The sequence below is a fragment of the Emydura macquarii genome, unplaced genomic scaffold (assembly GCF_026122565.2).
Source record: "Emydura macquarii macquarii isolate MOO-44397 ecotype Brisbane River unplaced genomic scaffold, CSIRO-AGI_Emac_v2 contig_2422, whole genome shotgun sequence".
NCBI lineage: Eukaryota > Metazoa > Chordata > Testudines > Chelidae > Emydura > Emydura macquarii.
This window is the reverse complement of record NW_027132559.1, coordinates 26,940,340-26,960,536: the sequence shown is the minus strand read 5'-3', so window position 1 is coordinate 26,960,536 and position 20,197 is coordinate 26,940,340. Positions and strand designations below refer to the sequence as shown.

General features: G+C 38.4%; 1 protein-coding gene across 2 annotated transcripts in view; it reads left to right on the top strand.

Moving 5' to 3' along the window:
- The window catches only part of PHF14 (PHD finger protein 14), a 252,195-nt gene that overhangs the window by 196,017 nt on the left and 35,981 nt on the right, over positions 1-20,197 (top strand). For both annotated transcript variants that reach the window (XM_067562128.1, XM_067562129.1), the window contains one exon: positions 19,127-19,240. In XM_067562128.1, the coding sequence (XP_067418229.1) occupies positions 19,127-19,240 (114 nt within the window). The remainder of the gene's footprint in view (positions 1-19,126; positions 19,241-20,197) is intronic.

Here is a 20,197-nt window from a genome sequence, read left to right as displayed (position 1 = left end):
ATATTCCTTAAAGTATGTTTCAAATAATAAAAATATTCTTAACTTTCTGACCTTGCTTTGAGAATAAAGTTAGATGGTGCAATTTGAAGCTTTGTTCCAACATCTGACAGACACACTTTGCATAATGATGCATTATATCTGAAAATTGTGTGCTTGAAGAGAATGCCTTTTCCAAGCTACTTATCTTTTGTAGCAGAATAAAGCAGCTGATAGTTAGACCAGAAATATCTCCAGAGGTTCAGTCCTGCAGCACAAGTTAAGTATTAGCTAAGAATATTGAGCATAGTATGCACCTATTCCCAATCCATCAAACTGGAGTAAACTAGATTGCTCAGAAGTTGTGTGGATTTGCTGTTTGATGGTGATAAGTGACAGGAGGTATGCTTCATGGAGTCCAATACTGTTGTTGCCCTCCGCTGCATTCACACAGACTTAATAATCCTTTGTTCATAAGCACAGTCCTTTTTTGCTCAACTGTCCAAGTGCCCCTGAGCAGCACATTTGAGGATTTTGGGCAGTTCGTGTGTGATTTGCAAGGTAATATAAATGAGGGAAAATCATATGCCTAGGAGATGTTTCCATGGTCAGTCCCTAATTATTGCTGAAGGAGACAGCCTCAGAATCATGAAAACCTGAAAACAGAGACATGCAAACCCACACGCAGCCTTAACCTCTCACTGAGCTAAGAAAATGGTTACAGCTGCAACTCTCATTTAGACTGTTGATAGCTCACTGGTTGCTTTGTGCATTTGCTGTTTAGAAAAACGTATTTTGAAATCTCAAGTCATGAGATTTAATATAGGCCAGATGTTGCTCTGTAGGAGTATTGAAGATGGAAATGAATGGACAGATACACCACAATGAGTTTTGTTGAAGAAACTCCTGATGTATTCTAGAGCTTGTTCTGCAATATTTAACCTTTAGAAGAGAAGGGATGGGGATGGACAAAGCCATACACAGTGGACATCGGGGAAAATTCAGCTTCCATTCAGCACAAGTTAATAGTGTGCATAGTGTCTTAAATAGGTATTACTACCACATAGTAAATTTAACTATCTAAGATAAAAGAAAAATCTTTCTGGACAATAACATACTCTGGCATCCTCAGTTTGCAAGTATTTCTCCTCACCGTAGCAGGTTTGTAAAAATGGAAAGCAATAAAATCAAAATGCTCAGAAAGAACTGTATCTTGAGCCACACTTGTATTCTGTGATGTCGTATACTATAGTAGTATACACCTCTGACAGCATGCAAATGTCTCCCCATTACTGTACGCACTGGAACTGCACCAGTGCACTGGATAACTGCCAAAGGAAAAGACGGCAAGGAGCTACCTCGGGATATAGACGCTTATATAGATTGAACCTCTGCAACTCTGATCAATGGGAAAACGAATAGCATAGCTATAGCTTTGTCCTTTTCCAAGATTTTCACACACAGCCTACTGGGAAGCATACATTCTCTTGCGTCATTTATATACTGAACAGTATTTGCCCAGTTACAAAGCAGCAAATAATGTGCCATAGTTAACATGATTTTACTCCTTCGTTTACTGCAGGCAAAGCAGCATTGTGCTTCAGTAACTATGTGAAATGAAAGGCAGGTTGATGAATGCACTAATGCTGGAAAAACTTCATTTGCACTATGTTGAAAAAGACAGTACAAGCATTGCGTAACCTCACTTCCTTGGCCATTAATGCCAAATCTTCCTTTTGTTGAGCAGCTGTAAAGGTCAACACCATCTGAGTGGGGTGATTATAGTTCTTTGGTTCCTGATTCTTTCCTTTCAAATGTAACCCTCTTGGGGTTTTGAGAGCATGGCCCCTTTAAAACCTTGTCTCGAGGCAGAGGTAGTGCTGTTTGTTCTGGGGAGATGGGTCAAGGTGGGGAGAGTGAAAGGGCTGTGTGTGTCTGTAGTGACAGAAAGACAGCCTACAGCAAGCATGCCCTTCCATAGCAAAGGCTCTGAGAACCAGCCCGAAGTTGACTGGGGACATCCCAGGATGGAAACCTGGAGGACCATCAAGCCGGGAAGGAATCATCTGAGAAAGACAAACCAGAGCCGGACCCAGTATCAATGCTGCCCAAAAAGGCATGGGGTGGTGAGTACTGGGGCTAGTGCCTTTCCATTGAGAAAAAGGAGGGAGGCTGTAGCTAATTAGACGGGGAGGTTGTCACTCTGTGGGGGTTTGCAGAGAGCAGCAAAAATGGACACTGGAGGGGTTTGTTGGGGAAAGTCTACTGGTGCCAGACAACCGTGAGCACACAAGAGTCACTTCCAGACTAGAGCTGTGGTCAGGATTCCTGAGCTCTGAGTCTAGATGCATTGCTCAGCATCTGTCCTTTTATATTGTCGTACCACTGGGCCTGTGGGTCCTCGTGTTGGATATAACTCTGTTTTTCTGCTCCCCATCTTCTCCATCTGTTGTTTTTCCTCTATTCACCCCTCTATAAATATATATTTCCCTTTCTTATATTCGTTGTACTTTTCCCATGTATGTGTGTATTTACTCCGGTGGATTTGGAACATTGCCTCTGGGGTGGAAGGCAGTTTCCCTGCTGCGTTCTTGTGAGCACCTCTTTCTTGGCTGGAGCCACCCCACAGAGCAGACTTCATCTTTGCCATGAGGATGCTATAGTTACACAAATCTTATTTCAATTGTGATAATACCCAAAGGCCTCAATCAGACTTGTGGGCCCCATTGTGCTTGCCAATGTACAAACACATAAAGAGATATGGTTCCTGTATACACAGCATACAGTCTAAAGACAAAAAACACTCAAAGAGGAGAGGAAATGGATACAAGATATAAGCAAAATTATCAGCTTTTTGTTTTTGCTAGTTCCGTCTCTTTTTGTTGTTGTTTTTGTTTTAACATTTATTTACGTATTTTTATTACATTTGTTCAGTTTTAGGGGCTGTTTGAGGTCATTCAGGAACAGCTGATTTTGAAAAGGACATTTGTTAGAGAGGGAAATTGAGGGATAAGGAGTTAGTATGGGAAAGAGGAGAAGGGAAGTGGAAGCCAAGGAGGGTGAGAAGTGTAATGGACAAGGAGAGTGAGACTGGGCATCTGCTAGATTGAAGTGCTGGGAGAGGGGTGGCGATAGAAAAGAGTCCAATGGCAATATAACAAATGGTCAGGAGGGTAAGGAGAAGGAGCTAGTCCACTTTTCAGAGTACAGATGAATGAAGATGTCCACCGATAACATAAGCTCCTTCTGGTTCTACTGCTGTTCCCATGGGATGAGAGGGAAGACTGGTGGACCAAATAATTAAAATCATTATTTGTAGGCTTGGCAGAATTCAATTTAAAAAAAATAATTTCAGTGGATAATATCAATGTTTATTTTTAAGGGTTTTTTTTCATTTATTGATTAGGATTTTACAGTTACACAGAAGTATGTGACTTAAGCATTTTTTTCAACTTTTATTGATTTAAACTTTCATAGTTGTGAGAAATTATGAGGGAGGTCAGAAAATAATTATTTAATGACAGTACATGATGACATTCAAAAAGTTAAACCTTTAAAACAAATTGTCAACATCACATGTCAAAATATGCAAAGTAAATATCCTTAAATCATACTCTGATATATTCTCAAGCCACATTTTTCTTACTTTGTCCATCTGTAAATTTTGATTGTTTTGGATGGAAGTATTTTTTGTCAGTTGGTGTGTGTACAGTGAAATAGATGTTTACCAATATTTACAGATAAAAATCTAATCCTTCCATATGTAATTATTTGGGACTTCTCTCTCTCTTTCTCTTTCTGTAAGTTCTTTTTCCATTTGAGGAAGACATCCAGAACAATCATGTGACCCTGTCTCCTTTGATACTGTAGCACAAACATGCTTCCTGAAATATTAGCAGCAGCAGGCGTGTTTTAAAACCACATTCAAGGAATTTTCACTTTTTGGCAGTTGGAATAGGTGATAGTTTTAAAAGACTTCAGGTTAGTTAATTAGTGCTTTAGTTTGCAGTGGGGGAAAAGGATGGCTAATCAAAACAGATTGGTATTTATTGTTAGCATGTTGTAACTGTATTAGTTTGTTTAAACTGTATGGTGTGAAAAGAAGAAAACAGTAATGTAAGACTAAGGAAATCTAATTTGGTTACAGATGGTATAGGGTGAAAAGTTTCCATATTTGGAAATATGGCCTTATAAAAAGTTTTTCATATCTGTTCTATAATCGAAGATGGCAATTGCAAGTAACTTCAGATATTTATTTTTTGTCTTATGGTAGTGTCTGGAGGCCTACTGAGAACAAGACTGCATTGTCTTAAGCACTGGACAAATATAGAGGAAAAAGTTTACAATCTAAATTAATAAAACAGATGAAGGATAGTGGAAAGAATTAAGTAGGGGGTCTCCATGATTTTTAGTTAGGGTTTTTTTTCTTTTGTCTAAGGGGTGGGAAGGATGGGATGTTTTAGGTGGTGGTGTTTTTTTGTTTTGTTTTGTTTTTAAATCCTTTGAGTGGGATTTTGTCGGAGGGGTGTTTAGCTAAACACAAAGAAAGGGAGAATGGCTGTAGAAAAGTGAATAGGGAAGGAAAGAAGGGGAGAAGACAAGTCAGGTGAAGTGATACTAAGTCTGAAGAGACTATGGCCTTGTCTTCAATTGGAAAAGAAAGTTGTATTCTTACTTTATGTTTCCTAACATGAAGTAAAATTCTAGAGGAGGCAAGGCAGTGTGTAGTTTCTTGTGTGTCAGCAGGTCAAGGTAAACCCTAGACTTCCCAAAGAGTATGTTCACACAACATTTTGGAGTGAACCTCCCAGCACAAGTCAATGGTCTTGGGTTAGCAGGGCTTGCACTAGTGCTCTAAAAATAGCTGTATAGACAGTGCTTTGAAGTTGCAACTTGGGCTAGAGCTTGGGCTCTGAAACCATAGTAACAAATAGCAACAAAATAGTATATAAAAGAATTTAAAAATGCCTTATGTGTAGATTTCTAACTGAAAGTTGGTAATTCCCTTCCCGGTATTCTTCTGCCTTAAGAAACTGGCTTCATGTTTTTAAAAAGGACTTTTCTTTGCATAACTCTAAAGAGGAACAACTTGTTTTCTACTTTCCTACATTAAAAGTCATTGTTAGTAACTTTAACTCCCAATTCATTACTGTAGTCATGTTTTCAGAGCCTGGTGTAGGAGATAAACTCTTTGCAAATGAAGACAGCATCCATTTTCTTCTACCTCAGGCCACACAGAAGTGATTGGGGTAATAAAATGACAATACCTTGTAATATATTGACGGCTCTTTAATTTGAAAACTAGTTCCAGCCTGATTCAAAGCTTGTTTAAAGCTAATTTATGACTTGCATAATTTTCAACTGGACCAGGATAAAGGATGATACAGAGTTAACATAACATATTCAAACTTGCCATATTGAAGTCACCTGCTGTGGGGAGTTTTTAGGAGTTTGTTTGTTTTGTTTGTTTGTTTGTTTGTTTGAAGTAGCAATGGCAGAAGAATAATTGCTAAATTTCTGCTTGACATAAATATCATTGTAAACTACAGTTTAAATTTCCCATCATCTTGTTTCGAATATGGCTTTGTAATCTTTCTGTATGTATAAATAATGTATGTAAGCATACATTTATATTATGCTTTGACGAGTCAGTTCTTCATTTTCTTCACAGAATGAAAGGGTATCTAGGGCTTCTGTTCTGTACAATTTAACAGCTATTGTGACTTTAGTAGAGACTGAGAGATAATTATGGTATGTTGTTACCATAGATCTTTCTGCGCACACTATATTTGCAAGCTGTATTTGAATGTCAGCATTTTCATTATAAATCCTATTTTGGTAAGGTGGTGAGATAGTCATAGATACAATGTTTCAATTTCGCATTGGACTAAAATTAGCCCCTCATTTGACATTCATGAGTCTGTGTGTGTGTGTGAGAGATGAGTGTTCTGAGCCATATCCCAGAGCCTGAGGGTATGTCTACACTAGAAAAATAATTACCTGTGAATCCCAGTCCACAAGCAGAGGTCTAACCTGGTGATCCCCAAGGCAGGTATATAGGCTCCTAAAGAAAGCAGACACTCCAGTCTGCTCAGTGTTGCTACCTTGTTTAATGTGGAAGTCACTAGTAGGGACCTGGTAGTTCTGACAGACCACGCATGCCCCTGCTTCAGCCTGTCCCCACTCCTCCTCAAGCCATGCCTGGTTGTTCATCTGTCTTAGCAGTATATGTAAATAATATATACACACAGTGTTGTTGGAAGCAAACTTCAGGGCCTGAGTTTTTTGTTATCTTTTTAACATTCACAGGCATAAGACATGTATATATGCTTTCTATCTAGCCACACGTGTGTTTTTATAAAATGCTAAAAAGAAATGGGGGGGGGGGGGGGGGAAGGAACAGGCCTCAAATTTGACCTACAGCATTATTACCACATAGTAAATAATGTTTTCCTAAATTATAAATATCTATTTTTTTCTAAAATCTATCATTTTTGTGTAGCCCACATAAAACCTTCCACATCTATTCTAAAATCTCATTATTTCAGCATGTGCTACTAATGCTATAGTATCAATGATACTTCTGCACAGTAAAGAAAAATACAAAGAGAAGCCATGTTGGCTTCTGTTACAGTATGAGAAAACAAAAAAAATATACCCAGTGGAAGGAAAAATGTCATAAGGGACTTACTTCAGTTCTTGGGGGTATTATCAATGATTAAATACAATAAAAAGTTGTCTGTAGTTTAAGGAACAGTCCACCATGGAAACTGCCATTTATTCCTTTTATCTACAGGCCAGATATGGTTAGATAACTGCAAGGTGATTTCCCGCCTTCCCACCTTTCATGTTGTGAACTTTGATCTCTGATGACCTAAGGTTTTAAAACTGTCTCAAAATATTTAGCACCCAGAGTTAAATCCGATAAAACCCCATAATTTTGCCCAACTATTAATTTTTATTTTTCCAGGACTGGGATATCAGAGTTGTTACAGTTTAGAATTCTATGTCTTGAATGTTTACAGAGATGTGCATAATATTTGTTCAAACTATGCTTCACTTAAGCCAATGCCATTTGACTTTCTTAAATTTCATGAGCACTAATGTCAAATGAAAGAGTGATTGTTCAAAATAAAATCTTTGTGTATACATGTTGAATGGCCACTTTTTTATCAAAAGCTTCTTCTTTTCAATTTAATGCCAATCTGTTAATTAGAGGTGAGTCCAAACAATCTTGAGCTTTGGGGAAGCTTGGATCTAGATCAGAATTTTGCAACACTTTAGTGTTATTAACATAGATACTGTTGATTTTAATGGCAGCTTCTTCTCCAAAATGAAAGTAGAGCACATTCTCCATTTGTGTATATATGCTGTACTTATGTTCCTGCAAAAGTCACTATTTTTTCAGTAAACTGAAAGCTTCACTTCTTTAACAGTGACTTCACCCCATAAATTATTCATTAATTTAATGAATATTTGGTCTGCTAGGAAGATATATATGATGGCTTCAGGATGCAGATATGTGGCCCTCCATATGTTGATCAGAAAATGTAATGGTACTTTAATGAAACAAGATGGGCATAAACAACAAAACGTGTATCAAATAATTCAGATAATTAAGGCTTGCAAGTAGTTGTACAGTTGTTTTTTGTCTTCTTCTTACTAGAAATATACAAATGAAAAGTCTTCAGTACAATGTAAAAATGACCATGTTAGGTTTCTTGATGCTTTAGAATCCTGGAATTTATCCTGCAGGGATGAGGGAGGAATAGGTCTTTGAGTGATTGCAGATGTATATTCCATTTAGGAATGCTCGCACCAACCACACCAAAGCCAGAGAACTTTGCATAGCAGTACTCATTGGGGTGGCACTCTCACCGTCTGGCCCTCAAGTCGTAGCCCCTCCATGACTATATTTAGGCAGCGGTGCCCCCTACTTCTCAGGAACTTCTCACTGTCCATGGCTTGGGTTGGAGCATTTGAACGTTGTGTCTCACCTCATGTTCTTTATCTCATGTTTCTGTATTTTTTTCTTAAATACTTAAGTTTAGTGGTACCTTAAGATTTAGTTTAGCTTACTGTAGTTAGAGTTTTACTCTGAGATGATGCCTTCTCTGGGTTTTGAACATGGTATGTCACGTGGGATTGGTATCCCTACTAATGATCCCTGCACGATATTTACTATGCCTTCAGGAAAGACACATTAGGAGCATTGCCAGCAGATCAAGGGAAGTGATTATTCCCCTTTATTCGGCACTGGTCAGGCCACATTTGGAGTATTATGTCCAGTTTTGGGCCCCCCACTACAGGAAGGATTTGGACAAATTGGAGAGAGTCCAGCGAAGGGCAACGAAAATGATTAGGGGGCTGGAGCACATGACCTATGAAGAGAAGCTGAGGGAACTAGGCTTGTTTAATCTGCAGAAGAGAAGAGTGAGGCGGGATTTGATAGCTGCCTTCAACTACCTGAAGGGGGATTTCAGGGAGGATGGAGCTAGGCTGTTCTCAGTGGTGGCAGATGACAGAACTAGGAGCAATGGTCTCAAGTTGCAGAGGGGGAGGTCTAGGTTGGATATTAGGGAAAAAAATTCACTTAAAGGGTGGTGAAAAACTGGAATGGATTACCTAAGGAGTTGGTGGAATCTCCATCCGTAGCGGTTTTTAAGGTGAGGCTTGACAAAGCCCTGACTGGGAAAATTTAGTTGGGGTTGGTCCTGCTTTGAGCAGGGGGTTGGACTAGATGACCTCCTGAGGTCCCTTCTATCTCTAATCTTCTATGATTCTATGATTGAAGAAAGGTTCTCACTCTGTAAATCATTTAAGAAGAGAACGAAGGTAGTGAGGGACTTGCATTTGAAGTAGCACCTTACGGAGCTGGCTGTGAGGCCTGCTTCAATGCCAGAGATCGCTGCAGTTTGTCAGGCTCTCCAAAGAGCTTCTAAGCTAGTACGCCCAGGTGCTCCACGTCCGTACTTGGATTCTTTACTTAAGAGGAAAAGGGATCATTCTCCTTCCTCTGGTCCCTTGAGGAGAAGAATCCACCAAACAGACAAGGACCACTCCAGAGCTAGGAGATATGCCCCAACAACAACTATGTAGATGAAACCAGCCAACCACTACAATCTCAAATGAACTCACACAGAAAAATGATAAAACACTATAACACTCTATCACTCATGGGCAAACACTTTTCACCTGACCTCTCAGTACTCATTTTCAAATTAAACCTTACAACATCATCAAAAAACAAGCCTAGGAGCTTAAATTTATAACTTTGCTAGATAATAAAAATCATGGACTGAACTTAAACGCCGGTTTTCTCTCTCATTGCAACTCTCTGTAACCCACTATCCTTTCTTTGTCCTGTGACTAGAGATGTTAATTGCCCATTTCATCTTGAATGGTGTCTTGCAACATGTGTTAACTTCTTATGCTTAATCATAGGACCATAAGACTGGAAGGGGCCTTGCGAGGTCATCTAGGCCAGTCCCTTGCACTTATGGCAGGACCAAGCATTATCTAGACCATCCCTGACAGGTGTTTGTCTAACCTGCTCTTAAAAATCTCCAATAATGGAGGTTACACAACCTCCCTAGGCAAATTATTCCAGTGCTTAACTACCCTGACAGTTAGGAAGTTTTTCCTAATGTCCAACCTAAACAGTTCTTGCTGCAATTAAAGCCCATAACATTTGTCCTATCCCCAGAGGTTAAAGAGAAAAATCTTTCTCCCTCCACCTTGTAACAGCCTTTTATGTACTTGAAAACTGTTACTATGTTCCCCCCTCAGTCTTCTCTTCCCCAGACTAAACAAACTCAGTTTTTTCAATCTTTCCTCAGAGGTCATGTTATCTAGACCTTTAATCTTTTTTTTTCTTTTCTTTTTTTTTTTTTCTCTTCTCTGGAATTTCTTCAATTTGTCCACATCTTTCCTGGAAAGTGGTACCCAGAACTGGACACAATACTCCAGTTGAGGCCTAATCAGTGCAGAGTAGAGCGGAAGAATTACTTACTGTGTCATGCTTACAATACTCCTGCAAATACATCCCAGAATGATTTTGCAACAGTGTGACACTGTTGACTCATATTTAGCCTGTGATCCATTATGACCCCCAGATCCCTTTCTGCAGTACTCTTTCCTAGGGAGTCATTTCCCATTTTGTATGTGTGCAACTGATTGTTCCTTCCTAAGTGAAGTATTTTACATTTATCCTTATTTGAATTTTAATCCTATCTTCCAAAGCACTTGCAACCCCTCCCAGCTTGGTATCATCCGCAAACTTCATAAATGTATTCTCTATGCCATTATCTAAATCATTGAAGAAGATATTGAACAGAACCAGACCCAGAACTAAGCTCTGCAAAATCCCATTCGATATGCCCTTCCAACTTGATTGTGAACCACTGATAACAACTCTCTGGGAACGGTATTTCAACCAATTATACACCCACCTTATAATAACTCCATCTAGGTTGTATTTCCCTAGTTTGTTTATGAGAAGGTCATGTGAGACAGTGTCAAAAGCCTTACTAAAGTCAAGATATACTACATCTGCTGCTTCCCCCCAGCCACAAGGCCTTGTCAAAGAAAGCTATCAGGTTGGTTTGACATGATTTGTTCTTGACAAATCGATGCTGGCTGTTACTTATCACTTTATTATCTTCTAGATGTCTGAAATTGATTGCTTAATTATTTGCTCCATTATCTTTCCGGGTACTGAGGTTAAACAGATTTGTAATTCCCTGGGTTGTCCTTATTTCCCTTTTATAGAATGACACTATATGTGCCCTTTTCCGGTACTCTGGAATCTCTCCCGTTGTCTATGATTTTTCAAAAATAATCGCTAATGGCTCAGATATCTCCTCAGTCAGCACCTTGAGTCTTCTAGGATGTATTTCATCAGGCCCTGGTGACCTGAAGACATCTTACTTGTCTAAGTAATTTGTAACTTGTTCTTTCCCTATTTTAGGCTCCTATCCTACCTCATTTTCATTGCCATTCGTTATGTTAGACGTCCAATCATTTCCAACCTTTTTGGTGAAAATGGAAATAATATAGTAATTTAGCAATCATTTAATAATCTGTTCCATCTTGTATTTAGCTGTGACACTGTGATTACATGACCCAAATCTGAAGAACTTTGTGTAGCTCAAAAACTTCTTTCTCACCAACAGAAGTTGGTCCAATAAAATATATCACCTCACCCACCTTGTCTCTCTCATTTCACTACTACAGACAGTGTGATGAAGAAGAAACTGGGGCCAGAGTGCCCAAAAGAGGGAAATAACTTTTTACATGCTAGTTTTCTAATTATATCTAAAATTAATGAATATTTAATAATAAATACAGCTGTTGTGAATTTTCTTCTTAAAATTAGTTACCTTGTCCAAAATTCGGGAAATCCTACAAATGATGGGTCTATGTGTCTCTGTCTAATTTCCATGAACATGAACAGAAGTTCCATGCATGAACTGGCTCCAAACAAACAAATCCTTTTTTTTTTTTTTTAATGTGAAAGAAGAAAAGACAAGACATTCTGCAGAATTGATATGGAGTGTTACACATATCTATAGGAAAAGTGGGGAGGCAAGAAATTAACTCAGTAGAAGTTCTGTTTGGATTAAACTCCTTCCTATTTACCTTCTCCCTCCTCCCCCACAATAGAAAGAGTTTTTGTCGTAGGTCAGTTCTGAAGATTTGTGATACCTTTTAGACCTGTCAGTTGCTTATTGCTTATGATGCTGATATAACCATTTCAGCTTATTGAATGATGGGCCTCATCTACAATTCCCATTCATGAGTGCTATTACTCAATAAGTTATTTTATTGTTAATATGGTAGGAAGCCCTAGTGTTGACAAAACTCAAGCATCTTCTGGTATTTTTACCACTTTGTCAGTTAAACATGCATGAAGCAGTTGTCTATGATCTCACATGACTGGGAAAGTGAGTTCATAGCTGATATTCAGATTTGGCTGCTGTTTGGGAATCAAAATCATCTGAACTATAGAAGTCTGAAATATTACTCACATTGTTGTCATTGGACTTGTTCAGAGCTACAGAACACTGTTTTTAAAATCATATTCTTTATTATTTTTACCCCACCTTTCTTATAATAATAACATTGCATCACTAACCTGTCCACAGTTAATTGCACCATATTAAAAATATGCTGGGACACAAAGGACAGGCAAAATCTAGGTAACTAGGAGTCACCTGGACCAAACAGCAATTCCTCTCTCCCAAAATAGAAGAGGAAACTAATTGACTGGCAATCCCACTAATTAGCTTTCTGGTCTTCAAAGAGGAGACAAGCAAGAGCAGAACTCCAAGTTATTCTACTGCCAGTGGGACCAGGAGCCTAGCATAGCCTAGTCATCCCAAGAGATAGCCCCTGTTAGGGGATTAGCCATCAGCCAATTTGAGCAGAAGAAAGGGAGAAGCAGATCCCCTCCTCTCCCTCCCTTGCTCCCCTGCTATATTTTTCTTCACCTTCCACAGTCCACTCCTCCAGGACAGCAACAATGAGTTATGCAATAGGTCAGCTAACTCATAGGAGTAAAAATGAACACAGTGTCAAGTGTCACGTTTTATCGTAGTAGGGAGTTCTGGGATTTGGGACAAAACCTTGGGAATTTTCACCTCCTTTACTAATCTCCTGTCCAATCTGAATTGTATTGCTTTCTCCCAACTCAGTGGGTATCCTGTTGTGCTATAGAGGCAAGAAAAGGAAAGCAAACTCTAATTAGTACTGTGCTATTGGTACTTTTCTTTGTAGTTTGCTTAGTATATTCAGCCACTCTGCTGCTGTAAGCCTTTGAGCTGTTGAGTATGATAGGTTGAGATTACAATGCTTTTATATGTATCACAGAAATATTTGAATTGGAAGGCACATCTACTTTGGGTATCTAGTTTTTCTTACTCTTGCACTGTTACAAGACTGGTATTAGTATCTCTAAACCTTCCCTGAAACATAGGTGTGAGACTAACTTATTATTGTCATTGATGGGATTCTACATTTTCCACTAGCAGCTTCTCCTCTAATTGTTCTTATAAAAGATCCTCTTGATATTTAACTTAAGTTTTCCTTTCTGAGGCTTAAACTGGTAGGATATAGAATGGGACAAGATATTCAAATCCTATTTGTAAGCCATAAGGGACTTGTGTAAGGAAAGGGAGGCAAGGGACTGAGAAACCCTGTTTTATCTTGGTAATTATTTTGCTCTGTAGGGATTCAACAAACCATTTATATTCCTATAGAGACCCTAAAGGATGCTCATTCACAGTCCTAAAGACATCTCTCATGCTCTCCAACCTTCATGGAAAAAAAACAGAACTAAAAAACACCCTCCCGCTACTCATGCCTTCACCTCAGAAATTTCTTTATCCTCTTCATGATTCCCATGCTGGAATGGGCAGATCTTGTTTCTCAAACCAGGGAATTGAAAATCAGTTTAAAATGGATTACTATACACTTATAAAAATACTCAATGCAATTTTTCTCTTGTTTTGTGTTTTATAGTTGTGAGGGTCTGAATAATGTTGCTCTCTATTTTTTTTTAACAGGAATCAGAGAACACCAACATAGGAAGCAATCCTTAGGGTAGTTATAACATATAAATTGCCCTCCTGAAAGTATAACAAAGGATCTGATTATGAGCAAAAATGTGGATGGAGTGTTTGTCCCAGACCATTCACCTCTTGCCTTTTGAATATATAGTCAGACAATTCAAACAGATGTATTGAGCTAAATTGCAAACACTGTATCAACATAAAACTTGAATTTATTTTTTCTAGAGGTCATTATCTTGGAGAAACTCAGTAATGAGCATCTCAGCTTGCAGTTTCCAAGAGTGCATTGCTTGATTTCCTTGCAATTAATGGCTCTAGAGAGAAAGAAAGTGATATATCAAAAGTGCATATTCTGTGTTCTATGTGATGACATCTAAAATAACTTTTGTAATAAGCAATACAATAAACACAATACAATTGGCGCAGATTTATAGAATTGTTCCGTATTTTAAAATGTTGCAATCTACACAGTTATCAAAACCACAGTATCAGCTGATGGAGTTGTTTAAAGTGCTTTTAATTTTGTCCGTCCTAATGTAGACACATATATTGGAGGATAAACCAAAAGGTAATTCTGAAAATATAATGCAGATTTCCTAAGAGTTCCTCCCGCACATATGCATATCTGACTGCAGGGTTGTTACAGCTTCAGAAATGATGCTTCGAAACAGACAATACCAAGACATGTTAGATAAAGTAAGATAGCTAAGCTGAACACACAGAATCGTAGAAATGTAGGGCTGGAAGGGACCTTGTAAACCTAAACCATCCCTGGAAAGTGTTTGTCCAACCTGTTCTTAAATGCCTCCAATGATGGGGATTCCACAAATTCCCTTGGAAGCCTATTCCAGAACTTAACTACCCTTATAGTTAAATGGCTAAATCTCTCTTGCTGCAGATTAAGCTGATTACTTCTTGTCCTATCTTCAGTGGACATGGAGAAAAATTTATCACAGTCCTCTTATAATAGCCCTTAACCTGTTTGAAGACTGTTAACAGGTCCCCCTTCAGTCTTATTTTAAAACCAAACATGCCCAGTTTTTTAACTTTTTCTCACAGGTCAGATTTTCTAAACCTTTTGTCATGTTTGTTGCTCATCTCTGGACTCTCTCCAATTTGTTCACATTTTATCTAATGTGTGGCATCCAGAATTAGACACAGTACTCCAGCCGAGGCCTCATCATTGCGGAACAGTTACCTCCCATATCTTACATACAACACTTCTGTTAATACACTGCAAAATGATATTAGCCTTTTTCATAACTGCATCACATTGTTGACTCATACAGTCCTCTATAACCGCCAGATTTTTTTCATCAGTAATACCACCTAGCCAGTTAATCCTCATTTTGTACTTGTGCATTTTATTTTTCCTTCACAAAAATAGTATTTTACACTTATTGTTATTGAATTTCACCTTATTGATTTCAGACCAAGGTCATTTTGAATTCTAGTCCTGCCCTCCTCAGTGCTTGCAACCCCTTCCAGCTTGGTGTCATCAGCAAATTTTATAAGCATACTCTCCACTCCATTATCCAAGTCATTAATGAAAATATTGAGTAGTACCAGACCTAGGACTGACCCCTCATGGTCCCCAATAGATACTGTCTCCCAGCTTGACAGAGAACTATTGATGATAACACTTTGAGTATACCATTTCACACCACCTTACAGTAATTTCATCTAGAAATAATTTCTCGTTTGCTTATGAGAATATCATTTGAGACTGTGTCAAAAGCCTTACTAAAGTCAATATATATCACATTTACTCTTCCCCCCATTCTCTGTCAAAGAAGGAAATTAGGTTGGTTTGTCATTATTTGTTCTTGACAAATCCATGCTGGCTATTCCTTATAATCCTATTATTTGCTAGGTGCTTACAAATGTATTGTTTAATAATTTGTTCCAGTGTCTCCAGTATCTTTCCAGATATCAAAGTTGGCTGATTGGTCTATGATTCCCATTTTTAAAGTTAGGTACTATGTTTGCCTTTCTCAGGTCCTCTGGAATCTCATCCATGCTCCATGACGTCTCAAAGATAATTGCTAATGGTTCCGAAATTGCTTCAGCTAGTTCCTTAAGTACCCTAGGATGAATCTTGTCATTCCCTTCCAACTTGAATACATCTAACTTATCTAAATATTCTTTAACTTGTTCTTTCTCTGTTTTTGCTTACATTCCTTTCTCTTTATTGTTAATATTAATTGTATTAAGTATCTGGTTACCATCAACCTTAACTGAAGCAAAACAGGCTTTAAACATTTCAGCCTCCTTGATGTCAATCATTATTAACTCTCCTTCCCTGCTAAGTTGAGGACCTACACTTTCTTTTGTCTTTCTCTTGCTCCTAATGTATTTATAGAACCTCTTCTTACTGCCTTTATTGTCCCTTGCTAGTGTAGCTCATTTTGTGCATTAGCCTTTCTGATTTTGTCTCTAAATACTTGTGCTATTCTTTTGTACTTCTCCTTAGCAATTTGTCCATGTTTCCACCATAGGTAGGATTTTTTTTTAATTTTCAAGTCATTAAAGTGCTCCTGATGAAGCTTTCCTTTGCATTACATAGTTTGCAGTTGTGCCTTTAATATTGTTTCATTGAAAAACTGCCATCTCTCCTTAACCCCTTTTTCCCTTAGATATACTTCCCATGTGATCTTACCTACCATTTCTCTGATTTTGTTAGTCTGCATCTCTGAATTCCTTTGTAATCATTCTGCTGCTGCTGCTTCATTTCCTTAGAATTTATTTAGAATATCTATGTGCTATCAATTAGTCCCTGTTGATCACAATCAAGTCTGAATGGGCTGTACCCCTGGTTATTTCCCCTCTTTCTCAAACAAAAAAGTTGTCTTCAATACATTTCAAGAACTTACTGGAAATTTTGTGTTTTGCCATGTTACTTTTCAACAGATATCTGGGTAGTTAAATTCATCTATTACTAACTGGTTTTATGTATTGAATATTTCTGTTGTTTGTTCTAGAAATGCCTCATCCACCTCTTCTTCCTAAATTGGTGGTTTATAGTGGACACCTATTTTTTACCCTTATATCTTTACCCGAAGATTTTCAACTGGTTTGCCTCTCGCCTCCTTCTGGATCTCAGAACAAGTGTATATCTTCTTGATGTATAATCAACCTCCTCTTTTTTCCCCTGCCTGTCCTTCCTGAACAAGCTATATCCCTTTATACCAATATTCTAGCCATGAGACTTATCCCATCAAGTCTTTGTGACACCAATTAAGTCATAATTTAGTTATGTACTAATACTTCCAGTTCTTCCTGTTTATTCCATACACCTTGCATTTGTGTATAGACATCTAAGATGATGAACACATTTCCCCACTGATTTCCCTGTTATAGCTCCTATGACCTTATTGTAATTTTCCATGTCCCTCTGCCCAACATCTAAACCTCTGTTAAGGTCACCTTTTTTATGCTTAGCTTTTGTCACCTGCTCCTTTGACCTAGTTTAAAGCCCTTCTCACTAGGCTGGCAAGTCAGTGCGTGAATATGCTCTTCCCCTTCTTGATCAGGTGGACCATATATCTTCTCAACAGGCCTTCTTTCTGAAACAGCATCCCATAGTTGAGGAAGCTGGGGGACTCAGAAGAACAGATTCCTTCAGGGATCTTGCTCCAACTTTTTTCAATATATTTTCAAATGACCTGCCTCCAATAATTTCAAGTCCATTCAAGTATGCAGATTACATCTACCTAGCTTCAAGAGAGAGAGATTTCAAAGAGATTTGAGGAAATCCTGAACCAAAATATGGCAGCCATCAGTGGCTAATGCAAGAAGTGGAGACTTAAGCCCAATGGTTCAAATACAGTAGTTGACACGTATTTTATTTGTGATCCACTATAATCCCCAGATCCTTTTCAGCAGTGCCACTGCCTAGTCAATTATTTCCCTTTTAATATTTGTGCCTTGGATTTTTCCTTCCTAAGTGAAGTACTTTGCACATATCTTTATTGAATTTATTGTATTTCATCTTGTTAATTTGAGACCAATTTTCCAATTTGTCAAGGTCATTTTGAATTCTAATCATATCCTCCAAAACGTTTGAAACCCTTTTGAGCTTAGTGTCATCCACAGATTCTATAAGCACACTCTCCACACTAGCATTTTCACTAGTGATGTGGATAATGAATAGTACTGGCCCCAGGACAGACCCCTAGTGCACCCCACGAGATATGCCCTCCCAGTTTGACATTAAACTGTTGAATACAGTCTTTCACCCACCTCAATCTCCTCTCTGAGCTTTAAGATAGTCATTTTGCATATGCAGAAACTTGCAAGTTATACTTTTTTACTCCATCTCCAGTTGAAGACCAAATCAAACTTTTTATGCAACTCTTACAGCCATTTACCTCACCTTTGACTCTGACATAAGAACTTAGTAGGGAAGCAGATGAAAATGGGCCAAATTCTGCCCTTAATGGTATTTATTGATTTGCCAAACTCATATGGTTATTTATATACTTGTGTCTGTTTTCTCTAATGCTTAAATATAAAAAATGTAATTAAGCTTTAAGTAATATAAGCAACTAGACTGCAAGTGGCAAGTTTTCTTTACTTGCAATGGCCACGCTTTAAGTCCTTTATGTACCTCTCAGAAGGTTCTCTTGCCTATCTCCTCCCTCCGAATTACTACTGCTTATTTTTGTTTCAAGGGGATAGTTACAAGACTGCCAACTCAGTTGTGTTATATTACCTACTAAGAATATACAGATATGATAGATATAAAGGTATATGATATCAACAGCTACAAAACATTTTCATGAACATATTCAGGATGGCTGTATAAACAGGAAGTACCATGAGGATATTAACAGTCCATTGTTACAAAGGAAGCTAGAAGTCAAACTGATTTTTGGTGCAATAAAGTCATAAACAGATAGGAAACAGGCATACAGCTGACCTTGTTGTGACATCAAAAGAGTCCCTGCCTCCCTCCTACCATCTACCCATGCTTTCCTTCAGATGTAAGAATATCTTTCATAGGCCCATCCCTTCTCAGACATTTTCATAAGCTTTACTTCCTTGACCCCCAAACCTTTTAAATTTTTATAAGGAGGCTTTCTTTTAGAAAATCAGCCACTAGGGCAAGTGTATGCTGCTATCAGCTTTTATTTTTCACTTTTGAAAAATAGCCTCAAAACCAGTTTATTAATTTCTGATGCACCAATCTGGAAATCCTGCTTCACTGGTAGGTAGAAGTACTGTCAGATGATGTTGGAAGACTTAAGTGTTAATAATCACCTCTTAAGCGCCTTGCTTTTCGGTTCTTGTTCTGCCTTGCTCCCAGCTGATTGCAGAATCATGCCTCTACTCATTCAAATCAGAAGAAAGTTATTTTTACCTTTCCACATGAAAGGAATGGGAGGGAGAAGACAATAATAATAATAATACTTATATAGAACTGTATATCTTCAAATACTGTACAAATATTTACTTAAGACTCAGGCGTTTCTGGCTTCCATGCCTGTGTTTAAACCACAGTACCTCTAAATGTCTCTCTGTTGTGGAGTACCACTTCAACACACTTATGAGGGTCTGTTTGTCTCTGTTGCCCTCAGGACTCCGAACCGTCAAATGAGGTGGTCTCAGAGGCCCCAGGTAATGTGGTTCCCTCTACCTCAAGAAGCAGCTCTGAAGAGCTGGTATTGCTGGCACAGAAACATCCAGAAGAGGTAGGACATTCTCTCTATATTCTATTCCTAAATTTATGTTGGGGATATAGTTTGCTGCAATTTTTCATGCCTGGTCTTATTTTACTTATAGCAAAGGCTTTATTAAAGCTAGAACTTAGGCTGACCCTTCCATACTGCCTCCCTGGCACCTAACACCTAAGGCCTGCTGCTGTGCCTAGGACCTCAACCAATGCAGCCCATTAGCTAAGCCCATTCCTCTACTGTTAACTGAGACTCTCATAATGAATGACTGGGCTTTCCAGGAATACTTGAAAATATTTTGCTGATTCCTTATTCCTCACACACTCAAGCAAAAAGAATTACTTCAAACCCTGGGGAAGTCAGAAGAAGCAGACTCTGGTTATTAGAGGATTTTATTTTTTTTTTTAATGTAAAGCTATTGCCAAACTCTGAAGTAAACTTGGCTAGGTTATGTTGGCCATGATCTGAAGGGAACTTTCCCCCCTCCCTCATTTGTAACGAAAGGAATCTAGACAGTGAATTTCACGGTGACGATATATTTTAGCCATCATCAAGAACACCTTGGTGGCACCAGATACTAGGTGCATGGTCTGCTCAGATGGCCACGCACCCCATTGCTATGATTAAACCTTGGTCCTCAGTCACTAAAGTCAACTAAGTCAACTCAGCAGTTGCCCCCCTGGGCTACAAATCCTCCCAGCTTTTGAATGCCACTGTCTGAGTTTTCCTAGAAAAGAATGTACAGTAGATAGAGTTCTTAAAAGGTTCTTTGATTATGTAGCTGACAAGTTAGTATTTCTGTTCTCTCTTTCTGTGAGATTTTATTGGCATGACAAATTGTAGAAATGTTGCTAAAATGTTATAAAAGACATCATTGAGTAGTGAGTGAACCCTCAGCACCTCTAAGAGGACAACATCAAAGTCCACATTGCAGGTGCTTGGTTGTGACTTACCTCCAAAATGTGGATCAAGACA